Source organism: Lotus japonicus, chromosome 3, assembly GCF_012489685.1.
Source record: "Lotus japonicus ecotype B-129 chromosome 3, LjGifu_v1.2".
NCBI lineage: Eukaryota > Viridiplantae > Streptophyta > Magnoliopsida > Fabales > Fabaceae > Lotus > Lotus japonicus.
The window spans coordinates 7,405,149-7,420,458 of NC_080043.1; the positions used below are offsets into that span (position 1 = coordinate 7,405,149).

General features: G+C 37.0%; 2 protein-coding genes and 1 long non-coding RNA gene across 4 annotated transcripts; 2 read left to right on the top strand and 1 right to left on the bottom strand.

The window, feature by feature from the left end:
- Window positions 1–153: 153 nt before the first annotated feature.
- LOC130743205 (50S ribosomal protein L4, chloroplastic) lies at window positions 154–2,527 on the top strand. Its single transcript, XM_057595342.1, has 2 exons — window positions 154–1,103; window positions 2,221–2,527. Exons 1-2 carry the CDS (start codon window positions 254–256, stop codon window positions 2,256–2,258), a joined length of 888 nt encoding a protein of 295 aa, XP_057451325.1. The 5' UTR covers window positions 154–253; the 3' UTR covers window positions 2,259–2,527.
- Window positions 2,528–4,768: 2,241 nt separating this feature from the next.
- LOC130743206 (uncharacterized) lies at window positions 4,769–7,605 on the bottom strand. Of its 2 annotated transcripts, none has more exons than XR_009021396.1 (4): window positions 7,430–7,605; window positions 7,274–7,334; window positions 6,532–6,620; window positions 4,769–6,417 (listed from the first exon to the last, which is right to left on the bottom strand). It is a non-coding gene; the product is annotated as an uncharacterized LOC130743206 (long non-coding RNA). The 2 variants fall into 2 exon arrangements; XR_009021395.1 differs by having other exon boundaries at window positions 4,769–5,254; window positions 7,430–7,600.
- A 4,338-nt stretch (window positions 7,606–11,943) lies between these two features.
- LOC130748875 (mavicyanin-like) lies at window positions 11,944–13,532 on the top strand. Its single transcript, XM_057602120.1, has 2 exons — window positions 11,944–12,228; window positions 12,938–13,532. The coding sequence occupies exons 1-2, from the start codon at window positions 12,069–12,071 to the stop codon at window positions 13,378–13,380; spliced, it is 603 nt and encodes a 200-aa protein (XP_057458103.1). The 5' UTR covers window positions 11,944–12,068; the 3' UTR covers window positions 13,381–13,532.
- Window positions 13,533–15,310: the final 1,778 nt, after the last annotated feature.

The window sequence follows — 15,310 nt, forward strand, 5'->3', positions numbered from 1 at the left end:
ACTTCGAGCACTCTAATTTTTTCAAAGTAACAACGCCGAAAACACGACCCGGCCAATTAAGGTCATGAGCTCATCAATGTAGAAGGGACGAGCCGACCGGTGCACACTTGTCCGACACAAAATAAAAATAAAAATAAAGAGAAACCTGTCTAAAGCCTTACCACAACACCAATCATTTTCAATTGAAAGGATAACAGGATAGAAGCTTAGAGCAGAGGAAAACTGTGACTCCACTCTACCCACTGAACCCAGAATGGCTTCAACCTCAACCTCCCTCTCATTCTTCTCATCTTCAATCTTCCTCTCTAACCCTTCAAAACTCAAAGTCCCCACAAAACTCTCTAATTCTAATTCAACCCCCTTCTCCGTCGCCTGCAAGCTCGCAACCCTCCCGGTTCTCTCCTTCACCGGCGAGAAAGTCGGCGAGTCCACCCTCGACCTCAAAACCGCCCCACCAAACACCGCACGTGCCGTCGTCCACCGCGCCGTCGTCACCGACCTCCAAAACAAGCGCCGCGGCACCGCCTCCACCAAGAACCGCGCGGAGGTCCGCGGCGGTGGCAAGAAGCCCTACCCTCAGAAGAAGACCGGTCGCGCCCGGCGAGGGTCAAACCGGACTCCGCTTCGTCCCGGCGGAGGTGTCATCTTCGGCCCGAGGCCGCGTGATTGGAGTATCAAGATTAACCGGAAGGAGAAGAGGCTGGCGATTTCCACCGCTGTGGCTAGTGCTGCTGCGAATACTATCGTGGTGGAGGATTTTGCGGCGGAGTTTGAAGGGAAGCCGAGGACGAAGGATTTCATTGCGGCGTTGAATCGGTGGGGGCTTGACCCGAAGGAGAAGGCTACGTTTGTGGTGACTGAGTTGTCGAAGAATGTGGAGCTTTCGAGTAGGAACATTGGGACTTTGAAGATTTTGACGCCGAGGACGCTGAATTTGTATGATATTTTGAATGCTGATAAGCTTGTGCTCACACCTGGTGCTGTGGAGTTTTTGAATCAGAGGTATGGGGTTAATAACCAAGACAATGATGATGAAGAAGATGAATATGTTGAAGAAGAGGAAGAAGTAGAAGAAGGTGAAGGTGAAGTGGATGGTGAAGAAGGTAAAAATGATTAGTGTTATAATGATGATGATGGTTATATTGTTACTGCCTGAATTGTTTGTTGTTGTTGATTGTCTTGTTTGCAATTTGGCATCATGTGTGTGTGTGTCAATGTTGTTAATCGCGGATCGCGGACTATAGCGGTAAGCCAAAAATCCGCTATTTCCAGCCTCTTAAAGCGGAAAAGTGGCAAGTAGCAGGTATTAGCGGAGTAGTGGTAAGCCAAAAAAGCGCTACGCTATAGCACTATTGCGCCGCTATAACCACTATTTGACAACACTGGTGTGTGTGTGGGAATTTGGATGACGAGTGCTGCAAATAATAGTGTATGTAGTTATAGCATGTCCATAGTTAGTATGTTGCTATTGGAAATAGGAACTGAGAGTCAATAGTTGTGTTGCTATTGGAAAATGAAGGATTTTTCTTTTCTTTTGAGGTTTGCAACATGAACATTGTCATTATTGGTAATCAGTTTTGGTTGTGGTATTTATGTTTCTGCTGGGTATATATGCGGTAAAAGGGGCTACATGGTTCTATAAAGCTCCTATCATGGTGGGATCTAAGGAAGGGTTAGTCAAACCCAATTTTTAGTCTACTGTAGATGGCCTTATTTCGCACTTGCAAGAGGCTGATTCTAGGATTTGAGTCACTAAAGGGCTGTATATAAATGCTGTGTGAACACTAATGTTGTTGTTTTTCGTTTCTACACTATGGTTGGTAATCTTAGTTAGTGGACTGGATTGTGATTCGGCATTTGATTTCCCATTTAAAAGGTAAGAAGTCAAGTCATGTATTAGTGTGCGTTTAGATTTCCATTAGCAAAAACTAAAGCACTTTTAACGGAAGTCCATGTCTCACAACGGATTGAGATAAAAGTGCTCTTAGATGAATTTAATCGAAATTCAAACACACACACACACACACACACACACTTAGTCAGGTAGAATTACTTATATGTCGATAGATGTTGTCTTCAGTATGTTCTTACTCATTTGACATTCAAATCAGCCGTTGACTTAAACCTTTGTTGCTCTTCATTTTAAGATTTGGGAGTTGATGATTTGTTTTTGTGGAAGAGCTGATTTGATGGTTCTGAGGGATGTGTTTTTTGACACAGGACCTGACACAGAGGATGGTGCTGATGTGGTGAATTAAGGGTTTGAAGTCTTCTTTGTACCATTTTATAGAGAAAGTTGCTGATACAGGGGGTGGAAGGTCTGCAGTCATATTTTTATCAATCTGTATGTTTGTTTTGCTTTCCATCACTTAGGATTGTAATCCTAGTTATCTGTTAGGATATTTGCCTATCCCCACTTACAATCATATTATTTTGTAGCCAACTTTGTGTAATTTCATTGAATCTATTTTGTTTCTTGTAGTCTCTTTTGTGCAAATGCATGTATATTGAGAAGTAGATTCTTTAATCAATTTTGTTGAATGTAGATCTTTTTCTTTCTAGGATATTGTTATGAATCTGTTGAAGCCTACTGTTAGATTAAGTCATTCATAGTGTACTGTTACCTGATACTTCTTTTCCTTGACCATACTTCTTTTCCTGTTACCTGATACTTCTTTTCCTGGACCACATCTTTTTCTTTATGCTTTTTTTTCAACGATCTTTTTCTGCTACCCATGGTTGTGTATTGGTGAGATGTGTTAGATTCCTTGCTCATAGGGTGTGAAAATGGACTGTGCATGGTTCCCAATGATGTCTAATTACTTTCTGCAACTTTCAACTGCAATGATCTTTTATTTAACTGCTGCCAAAAATCAAAATGTGTTGTGCTTAGTTTGACTTGTATGCTATTGTTGTACCTGGTAAATGTACATATGTAGGTAACATTGTATCAGTGACATGCTCTTTAACTTCGAAGATGGAAGGCCTAGACTTGTTTAGCCGTTAATTTAATTTTTAATCTCTGGTGATGCTGCTATTAACCTTTACATTGAATAAATTATGCTATAAATGTGGAGATAAGCTTTACTATTGTGCTATAAACACGCATATTTGTGTCTACATTTTTGTACTTTAGCAACCACTTAATCATTTGTATGCTTCCATTAGACGTTTGCATTGAACTTACATTATTGGTTTTCTTTTCTCTTGATCTAAAGGCCTGCTTTTATCCTCAAGCACCTTTACAAAACAAAGAAACAATTAGAGGGGTGCTCTATTAAAATATTAGTGCACCTTAATGGTTCCAATATATAATTCAATGTTCTCCTTGACTTGAACTTTGCATTTCTCTTTGAGGTGACTTAGTTGTGTTAGTCTTAAGTTATCTTTTGTGCTGAAACTATGCTCACCTTAACTTGCTGAGCCAATCTCGAATCTTGTATTAATTTAGTGGTCAAGCTAAGGCACTGATGTAAATGAATGCTTGTCATATTCTTAATATTGAAGCTGAGGTGATTCCTTATGGACAAAATCTTATGCTTGAAGAAGTGGTGATCAATAAGTCAATAACATGGGATTTCTCATCGGATCATCATGGTAATCTTTCAGATGAAGCTGTGACATTTTTAGATTTAAATTAGAGCAAAATGAATGTAGATACCGAGTGAACATGTCTTCATGAAGAAAACCATGTCACATGAGAAACAGAATCTGATTAATTCAATTTAGAATATATTAGAACAAATTCCCTATCAGTTTAATATTGAATACATTTAGTAAAGCTTTTTTTTTGTACAAACATTTAGTGAAGCTACATACTTTATTAATTAATAAGTTAGCATGAGGAATGTGAGGCATTAATAAAAGAACAGGAACGGAAAGGGGGACAGAAAGAGGAAGAAGGGTCACGTGAAAGATTTGAAGTTTTAATCTCAACTGTTATTTCATAATAAAAACAATGGCTAAGATTTGGAGTAACTATTTCAACCTACTCCTGGAGTAAATGAAACCTTCCTCATAAAGCATCAATATGGGTTAAACTTCGCACTCTTTACCTCAATGTCTTTTGCGAAATTGCTTTCTTTTCTCTTTTTACTCCTTTCTTTTTATCTTTATCCTCAAAATCATTATTTTTCTTCTTCTTTCATACACTTCTCTTGTTCAGTCAAACTTTTTTTCTCTTGTTCTCTTTTCCACCCTCTAATTTACTTGATCCTCAAATACTTCTATTGGGGATAAAGGTACAAGTTTAATCTTGTGATCGTTGTTATCTTGTAATCTAGTGCTCAAGTGGACTTAATAGTAAAGCAATCATGATGAACTTTCCTGTCATATTGTTACGGCTTACCAAGAAAAATGTGGTTGGCCTCCATAGGCACTACATCGGAAACAACACTATCGTCATACTTTCCAATAGAAAAGGCATTCACAACTTGTTGGTTCACCATTTTCAATGAGCCATTGTAGCTTGTAAGGTCGGGGGTGGGCAGTGATCTTTAGGTTGAGTTTAGATATTAGAGTTTGCCACATTTGCACTCACAATCAATAATTATGGAGCAAATCTTCCATTGAAATAAAAAAATTCAATTTTAAATACAATACCTACATAAAATATTTTCATTATAGAAATTAATAATAATTATCTCTTTTTCCAATTTATTTTTCATCTTTGACTTTTATATTAGGTAATAATATAAGTACTTTTGAATATTTAATAGTACTTATAGTTTTCCTGACTTATGAAAAAATCTTAACCAACAACCAATAATTTGAATCAATATGAAGAATCATATTAGCTTACCTTTCGGTTTCCTAAGAACAAGTAACTTGGGTAAATATATTGAAGTTCACATACACCATGAATGATATCATTGTAACTCTTATGAGTATATCATGGACAACGCCTATCAACTCCTAAATCCTAATATAATGTGCTTGGATTAGCTATGAACACATAATCAAAAGCATTCTAACTCCTACACTTTGTAGCTTCTCCCCATAAGTGAAGATGAGACTTCCTGCCACAGAACCAAACAAGCTAAGTGTTGCAACTTGCAAGTCGTGCCTAACTATGTGATACAAACTACACCACATTATCAATATGCGATAAATTAGAATGTGTGGATCCTTTATCTGCTAAATGCTAATAGGAGAATTCATCTGATTAATTGGGCCCCCTTGTGTAGTCCAAAGCCTGCTGGAGGTTTGGGTATTCGTCAAACCGGACTCGTGAACCAAACTTTTATGAGGAAAGCTGCATGGAAAATTTGCATAATTGCATTGGTCGGGATGATTAATAGTCATGCACTCTTGACATTTAACAGAAAGTACAAATTGTGTAGGACAGTACATTTAACAGCAAGCAATAATTAGAGGAACTCTTGAATATCAATCACAATCAGCCAAGGTAAGATGTTAGAGCACCCTAAGGCTTTCAATACAAGGCAACCATCACCAAGACAATCATTTTTATTGAGAAGGCACATTGATTTAGATTGTAGAGTGGTGTTCAGGTGTGCTGTAAGTACTAAGTGCATGTTTGAAAATCCTTATACAATTTATGCTAAAGCCAAAATCAATAATGGGGAAAAGTTTCTTCAAGTAATTTCAGTGTCAAACATGCTATAAACCTGTAAAGCTTGGTACAACAAGACTCATCACTTTACATCATGAATTAGGAAGCAGAGCCAGAGCGCAAATTTACACTACGATGGTATCACAAGCAGCAACTGAAGTAGCACAAAAATTGGTAGAAAATTATACTAGAAATAACTTGGACAGTGAATGAATCAGTGAGCAGACTTTGTAATCATGATGCAGAAGCACAATCCAGGCTCAGCACAGCCACAAAGTAGTGTGCTGCACCAAGAGCAACTCTAGATGTGTCGAACAATATATCAGAAGTACCTGCTTTAATCATCACTTTCTACACTGCCCATCTATATTTTTTATTTTATTTTACCTATCACCAGTCACCACTAGTTTTACCTATCAACAGTAACCACTAGAAATGTTAACATAAGAAAATAAAAACATAATTACTGGGATTAGCAGCATAATTTTGAAAGTCTGGACACAAATCTAAACAGCTTTTTTAAAAAAATAATATTAACAATTTGACAAAGTGGCAAGGAAGATCTCAGATGAGTAAGGAAACATCAAATCCAATAGGGAAAACCACCTTCAGCAATGAGCTGGGCAGTCATTAGATCAGGATCTGAAAACATGATTCTTCATCGTCTTCCTTGCACACAGTTTTTCCACATTAAAATGAATATATAGTTTGCAAAGGTTAAATTTAGAGATATAAGAAAATCAACCATCAGCGAGGTGAAGAAATGAAGATTTAAGTGCCAGTTGATTTTACTATGTAAAGCCTTGACTTGAATCAAAGGCGCCATTCGCGGCTTCCTGTTCCTAGATCACCCCAATCACAATGTATACTCCAAATGTTAAACTTCAATTTCAATTATAAGGTAAATGTTCACGAGAATCACAACTGTATCTGTGACAAAGCTATTATATTTATACCTTGAAGATGGTTTCAGGACAGTGAACTAAGCTGAGGTTACAGCTTTCCATATTTGCAAGTAACTGAACCAGCCTTCAGATGTTGAACACTGCAAATTTGGAACTCACATCAGGCATAGTAAAAAAAAACAAATTACACCATCATACACTGATACCAATGAAAAGAATATTGTGCCCTCCAGTCAGCAGGCACGAATACAGTATCTTCTGAATGAAATAACAATTTAGCACAAAGTTGAAGCTCATCACACTTCAAATGCACCCTAGGTTTAAAATGTATGATAATTGATAAGAATAGACTATACTGATGTTAAGTTAAACAAGAGAAGGCTCTAACTTCTGAATCCCATTTTCCACGTATGCATCCAGAGATGATATTACATCAGTCATTTGCTCTAAAATCAGTTCTTTTTAATCTCCACATACTCTTTGTTTTAACATTTAATACAAATAATTGCAAAATATTATGTAGGTAAAGTATGTTAAACCTTTGTAAAATCAAAAGACATCATGGGCATGTAGCTAAGTCCTTGAACAAGGTAAAACACAAACAGCTGCAATTCTTAAAAGACATGTTTGAATTTTGAATACAGCATTTTAGCATAACGAAGCAAAAACTGAAGCACAAGAATATTCAGTAAAAACAATGTGCCAAACCTATAATAACAAAGGAAAAAAAAATGGGATTTTATGTAAAAGACAATGTCAAACTTAAACAACCTAATAAGCAAAGGAAGCTTACATTACATCAGAACATGGGGCTTGAAGATATTTCAACTGGGTGTTTCACTGAGAAATGAATCCTGAAGAAAAAACAGTGTTAGCACTTAGCACGCATTGAAAAGACAAATCTAGCAACATGGAAAATCAGAACTCAATCACAGGTGAGAAATGATACCTGAAGAAAAACCAGTGTCAACACAGGTGAACATGGTCTGTGCGGTGGCTCTGTCATCGCAGCACCGCTCTTCCGCCATAGCAGCCGCGGGCCACGTTCCCCTGTAACCTTCAGGGTTTTATTTCAATTTAGGTCATGCCCAGTGTTGGCACGTGCGAGTTTGATTTGGCACTTGGGAACATTTTGGTGATTTTATTACTCGAAGTGCGGTTTTATTTTTTGCCAATTGCCAATGAAAAATTCAAGGTGGGTTGACACTAATGTGTTTTACATTTAGGGTCTGTTTGGTGCGACGTATAGTATAAGGCCTGATAGTATAAGACTTGATAGTATTAGGCCTGATAGTATAAGCCCTGATAACTTTCTTATACTATCCAGCGTTTGGTCATACTCTGTATAATTTACCGTATCGTTTAAATTAATACAATTTTATATTTAGTGAAGTATTGAATAATGATATATAATAAAAATCAAATATGGAGGTGATTATAACGGTGGTGGCGGTGGTGATGGAAGTGGTGGTAGGTTGGTGTTGGTGGCGGTGGTGGTGACAGTGGAGATAGGTTGGTGGTGGTGGTGGCAGCGATGGTGGTTGTGGTGGTGGTGATGATAGGGTGGTAGCGGTGGTGGTAAGGCAGTGGCGGTAGCGCTTGCGGTAGGGTGGCGGCTACGGTGGAGGGTGGAAGCAATGGTGGTGGTGGTGACGATAGGGTGATGGTGGTGGTGTCGGTGGTGGCGACAATTATGGCGATGGTTGTGGTGTCGTGGTGGTGGTGGCGACAACATCAGTGGTGGCGGCGGCGATGGTGGTGATCGGGTGGTGGCAGCGATGGTGGTTGTGGTGTTGGCGATGATAGGGTGGTGGTGGTGGTGGTAAGGCGGTGGCGGCTGCAGTAGGGTGGCGGCACCGGTGGAGGGTGGAGGCAATGGTGGTGGCAATAGGGTGGTGGCGGCGATTATGGTGGTGGTGGCGATATGGTGGTGGTTGTGGTGTCGGTGGTGGCGGTAGGGCGGTGGCGGCAACACCAGTGGTGGCGATAGGGTGGTGGTTATGGTGGCGGTAGGGCGGCGGTGGTGGTGGTGGTGGCGGCGGTGATCGGGTGGTGGCGGCAACACCGGTGGCGGTGGTGGTGCCAATGGTGGTGTAAGTTGGCAGCAATGGAGGGTGGTGGTGATGGTGACTTATACGTCATAACCTTATTATGCCTTATCCATCACTCACATGATGGATTAAATAATACGTCATTTTAACGTATAAGGGGACTTTGATGTATAAGCTTATACAATACGATGTCATCACCAAACAATGGATAAACTCATAATGTATCGTATAAGCTTATACTATCATGCCTAATACGTTGTGCCAAACGAGCCCTTATCTTCCGGATTTAACTCTCATCTCTGCATAGGTTGAAGGTTTGAATCCTTATGGAGTCAGTAAAATTTCACTTGGTGGACAACTCTCTTTGGAATGATCCCCTGACGCTCTCTCCAAAAGTGGGTCTCCCTAGCATGTTATTGACGCTCTGCCTGGTTGTATGAAGGTGCATTCTCTCCATTATTCTACCATTTTTCTAAAAATAATGGTTGAAAGCTTAATTTCGTTTTTGAAGGTTGGGACAAGTTAATTCCTAAAAATAGAAAATATATCTTACAGTTGTTTGTTGTGTTGAATGCGGTCAAGTTAGTCCCTGCAATTATATAAAACGTCGGACAAATTAGCCTTTGTATGACTAACCTGATCGATATTCAACACAAGCAGCGATCACAATATATTTTCTTCTCCCAAAGACTAACTTGCTCCATGCTTACACTTTCTAAGTTATGTTTTTTTACAATTTTGGTAAAAGGTATAAAATTCAACCACTTTTATATGAGTGCTAGAAAAATAGCCTAAAACTAAAAGTAATTATATTATATATGGATAATTTTTTTTGTTAGAATGAGGGGTTCATATATGGATAAAGTTATCATATAAAAATAATTATAATAAACTGCATTATGTTATATTAAATGTGTAACTATGCAATGCAAGTCTGGATTCATGTGTACTCATCATCAATTTTGTAACTAGATTGAATAGTTTAGAGTGGGTCATGCACAGGCGGCTTCGTCATTATTTGTGTTCGAGCTGTCAATTTATGAACCTAATCCCACCTTATCTTTTGATTTCAAAGTGATGTTACTTATTGACAAAAAAAAAAAAGTAATGTTACTTGAGGGCTAGCTATGTATAAACATATGTACAGTCTGTACAGAGCATGCTTTGACAACCTATTCTTCACAAAAACTATGACTTTACAGCAAATAAAGGAATGGAGATTTGCATATATATAAAAACGTGAGGGACACTAGGAGTTTAAATTATTTTTCTAACCTTCTAGGGAAGAGAAGTTTTGTGACGCCATTCCAAACTAATCCATGTCATGATGTAAAGTATCTCAGTATTAGGTGGTCATATTCATGGGTGGTTTAGGTATACAATTATAGTTATTTTTGTATGGATTAGTTTGCCCTGATATAGTTATATGAAGATGCACATGTTTGGTAGCTTTTTTGTGTCTAGAACTCTAGACTCTAGATAAACAAAATAAGAAATAAATGGAATCTTTCTACTAATAAGTAGCTTCTCTAAATCACGCAAGGTAAGTAATTGAAAAATCACTCTAATTTTAAGCGATTTTATAATATTTTGACATCTCTCATCAATTAAGGTTTTTTTTATTTTGTGTATGATTTGTTGACTTGATGTCTTAAGTAGCGTTTGTCGTTTGGTGACATAATAGAACAAGACAAAACATAAAAGAATGAGAAAGAACATGATGGAACAAGACAATAATGTTATATGTGTTGTGTTTAGTAACTCAAAAAAAAAAACTCTAAGTTATCAGAACATAACCATAAACTGATAAGCTAATTAAGATTGTGTTTCAGATAAAAAAACAAATTAGAAATTGTTCTCCTAAAAAAATTATTTTTTAGAGATTTTGAGAAAACATAATTTATGTTTAGCTACACTAACTAAAATAATTTTTTATCTTCTCTTATATATTAATAGATTTTCTTGATAAGCTAATTAAAGAGCCTATTTATAATAATCTATTTCATCTTCTTTTAAAATAATATTTTCTTTAAAAGCTAAAACAAAGATTTTAAAATTTTAGAATTTTTTTTTAATTAAAAATGTGATTTTTTTCTAAAATAAGTTGAAGCAAACGCGCTCTAAAGTAGCTTTTTCAAATAATATGCTTTCAGCTTTTATTAAAATAATAATTTTTCGAAAAGCAAAAACAAACATAAAAATGATTTTTTTTAAAAGTAAGTTGAAATTAACAACCTCTAAAGTAATTTTTTTAAATAGTTTGCTTTCATATTTTTGTAAAACAATAATTTGTTAAAAAACTTTAAACAAATATAAAAATGATTTTTCATTGAAATAACGAAATTTTCCTAAAAATAAGCTAAGGGGCGTGTTCGAGAGTATAATATAAAATCATTCATTTAATGCTTAAGTTAATGATTGTTTGACAGAAAACAATAAAATTGAAAAGTTAGATGCTTTGGAGCCAAGTACAAGTACAAATAAGATCTCACTAACCGCTTCAGGAACCTTTGACACGCAATGACATAATAATTTGCAGCACACATCAAATGACTCTCCCGTAACGTGTTTGGCCATATTGGTTTGACTGGCTTTTAATTTGCATCACATGTTCCAAAAGCTCACCAAATTTATTCAACGGTTAGGCTTGGAAAAACAAGAAAAAAGACAAAAGTTAACGAAACTTCTGAGAATAAGAATAAAGAATGTGTTGACAATTCTCTTATCTCTTTGTTTTAGTTACTCCCTTCTCCAGTTACGACCACTTAAAATGATCAAATTCATACTCGATAATTTACATGTAATTGTATACCATATATAATTTTTCAAATTTACTTTGTTTCATGTTTGTTTTAGTTAACGAAAATAGTTTTCAAATATATGTTTAATAGCGGTGTTTAACCGCCACTAATAATGCAACCGCTAAAAACCGCCAAAAATACATATATCAATTGGATGTTTGTTTAAAATGTATGTTTGTATATTACTATGCTTTAATTAGATTGTATCAATAGCTCTAGTGAATCCTAAAATAAGCGCTAATTTCACGCGACAATTTAGAATGTGTAGACTCCGATGATACTGGACATTCGATCAACACGACAATTTTGCACCGTCACATCTCACAAAGTTATAAAAAAAGGTAAAAATGTTTTTTTTATATTGATGTTGGCTATTCGGACTGTTAGGAATGTGGGTGTCTAAAGAATGTCGACGCTATTTTGAAGCTTATTTAGTCATTATTTCTTAGTGAAATGTAATTTGTATTGCATGTGAGAATTATGGGAAAAGAATCTCAGTGCATTAGGTAGAGGGTGGCTTTAATTAGAAGAGGGCGGCATTTTCAATAACTACTCTATTAATTTTATCCACATAGAGAAGTTGGTGGTGACATAGTAAACGATTGAGTTGGTAGTGGTACTATATATATAATCCTCCTTCCATGAACTTTAATTGTCATTGGAGCAAGGTGTGTACTACTTACAAAACCTTACAAACATTAATTTGAATTCTGAGAACAGAGAAGAGGCTATAGACATGGCTAAAACAATGGTGGCTTCCTTATTGGTCCTCCTTGTGGCTTTTCCTACAGTGTTTGGAGCTGACCATACAGTTGGTGATGCTAGTGGATGGAACATAGGGGTTGATTACACCACCTGGGCCTCTGGGAAAACCTTCAAAGTTGGTGATAATTTGGGTGAGTTTCTACTTAGCTTTTGATTTTAATGCTTTCATTTAGAAATAATTATTGTTAAGAAACTATTAACTGTCTCAAGGAAGCAAACTCGTCAATTTGAAACTTAAATGTCTCTGTTTCTTTATGGTAAGCTTGTAGGAATATTTGAGGTTCACAAATCCAGATTCACTTGGTTGTTATTTTTATGCTCTGTTTTTAAAACCAAAAAATAATTCTTAGAATATGAGCGCTGTAGCTTTGAATTTTCTTTTATACAAGTTGTTTAATTATACTTTCAAACTGAATTTCCTTTTACATAAGTATCATTTTTCTTTGAAAAGTAAGGTGTTTGTTGAATGTCTCAATATTATATGTCTAAATATCATAACTTTTTACACTAGGATTTTCTTTTTATACAAGTTATTTTAATCTTGTTATTGTGTTTTATTGAAAAAACAGTCATTCAAGTAACAAGTGTCAATATTATGAGTGCGTTTGAGTTTACCGTTAGAAAATATAAAATATTAACATCTCACAACACCTTTGTTTGAGCAACAACTTATATTACATTTGTTATTTTTCAATTTTCATACTTTCTATCGGTAAAACCAAATGTGTTATACAATTTGTTATTTACATCATATAAAGAAATCTATGGTTTAAGTTATATGCAGGAAAGTGTAAATCTTCACTACAAAAATTAATTTGTTTCTTCTGTTTTTCAATACAGTGTTCACATATTCATCATCCCTGCACGGTGTGGATGAAGTGGATGAGAGTTCTTACAAGAGCTGCAGTACAAGCAGTCCCATTAAAACCTACAGTGATGGAAACACCAAGGTTGCATTGACCAAAGCTGGCACCTTGTACTTCATTTGCCCCACTCCAGGTCACTGCACTAGTTCAGGAGGCATGAAGGTGCAAATCAAAGTTGTTGCTGCTTCCAGCACCACCCCATCTCCCACTCCCACCACCCCAACTCCATCAACTCCAACACCAACCACTCCATCACCAACCACTCCATCAACAACCCCTTCTTCTCCCTCAGAGTCAGCCACTCCTGAAGCCAAATCTCCCTCATCACCTCCTAAGGATAGTGGAGCTTTCACTGTTTCTAGTGGCATCACCCTTTTGGTTGGGTCTTTCATTACCATTTTGGGTTTCATGGCCTAGGGAAGAGACAGTGCATGCTGTTAATTAATTATTAAACTTTTTATGTTCTCGGTTTGTTATTACATTTTCGTGAATTATCTTTTCATCTGATGAGGTGTATATGATCTTCATGTGTTATCCCTTTGGATTCAATAAATTTTTTTCTTTAACTATTTCAATTATCGTTCATATATACCTGCCATGATGGTGATGTTTGAGGTGTATATATATATATTCTTTGGTTGGCACTAATTGAACTTGAAACAACTCACTACACAACGAATTCACATGGGTTGAGAGTCCAATTATCCTCAATGCGCTTTTAGTGGATACGTGAGCTGGATGGATTGTTTAGTTGATAGGTCTGGTCGATTTGTCAACTTCATTCAAACAACTCATAGTATGGTTAAGAAGAGAAAACTGGAGTTTAGAATAATATAAGTCAATGCAGTCCTCCATATCGTGCACCACCACTTCTACCAAATCCTAGTTTATTTAATTTGAAGTACAATTTATGGTTTGAGTATCTTTGTGATTTGTCTAATGGTTGATGTTAAAATAACAATCATTATTCAAGTCACTTCCTTCCATCGCTTTTCTTTTGGAGGAACACAATAAGGTAATTGTTATTCGGACCCCCCGACATCTATTCGGACCCCCCGCACATCTATTTTCAATTTTTGCTCGCACTTTGAAAGTGCTTTTGAAAGTGTGTTACCTACGCACTTTCAAAGTGCGTAATAGACGCACCTCTAAAGTGCGTTATGATCGCACTTTGAAAGTGCGTAAAAAAGTGTTTTTGCATTTTAAAGGGGTTCAAATAGATGTGGGGGGGGGTCCGAATAACAACTCCCATACAATAAAACCCTCATCACACTTGGTTTGTGCATCATCTCCCATGTCCGAAATACAATAAAAAACATAAAAATAAACTAACCTAGGAATTATAAATGTGAAGAAAATAAATGACATCCATCCCGCCAGATAGTGAAGTGTTGCTAGGATGGGAAGTGCGGCACCAAGGTTCTGGAAGTGCTCAGCGTGTCAGACACTCGACTCTATCTGCACTGTCAGTTGCTCGTGCTAAGCTGGTGTCGCCTTTGATGTTGGTGTTGTTGGCTGATCTAGGCGAGCCCAGAACTACACTCTCATGTTATACCTCTTAAAGCATCTGATGCTAAGAAAGGTCACATAGCCTAGGGGCTCCATGGGCACATGTGACTCTCTAAGGAATGTGACATGCCCATAGTTGCGCGCAAGTCTAGTGATGAATGAACCAAGGGGGAGATGCATGGCTCTGGTTCCCGCTCCTCGTGCTCGTTGTGGGGTATATATATGTAGGTCCTTAGGAATTCCAATCTAGCATCTAAGTGATATCCCTGCACCGTAGGGAAAACAAGTCCTGTAAAATCACCACTTCATTGTTCATCTATTTGCCATATATGTATCTCGCGATCCACTTGTGTAAAGTTCGGAGGACGAAATCTCTGATGTTGTTGGCCTTTAAAGTGCTAGTCATATTTAGTAGACCCTTAAATGAGGCCCAACAATTTGTATTGTGGACAACATACTCGTGAAGTAAGATTATCTCGACAATCTCAAATCCTAACCGAGCGTTGAATTTGGCTAGTGCCATCGTGTCCTAATTACCCCTCTTATCATGTAGAATGAAACCAAGTGAATCGGGGGAGGTGGTGTTGCAACGTCCTCTCAGCTTGGAGCATTTGTTGTCCACTCCCTGCAGAAGTTATGAACTACAAGTGAGCTTCAGTATGTGTAAGACCCAAGATTTTGGAATTAAATAAATAAATAATTTCCAGCTCACGCATAGGATTCTGTGTAAGCGTGAGAGGAACTTGACTTTCGTTTGATGGTTGGATTAATATTATGAAGAAGAGAGTTCAGGAAATGACTAAGAATAGTACTATAGTCGATATAGTTTATAGCACAA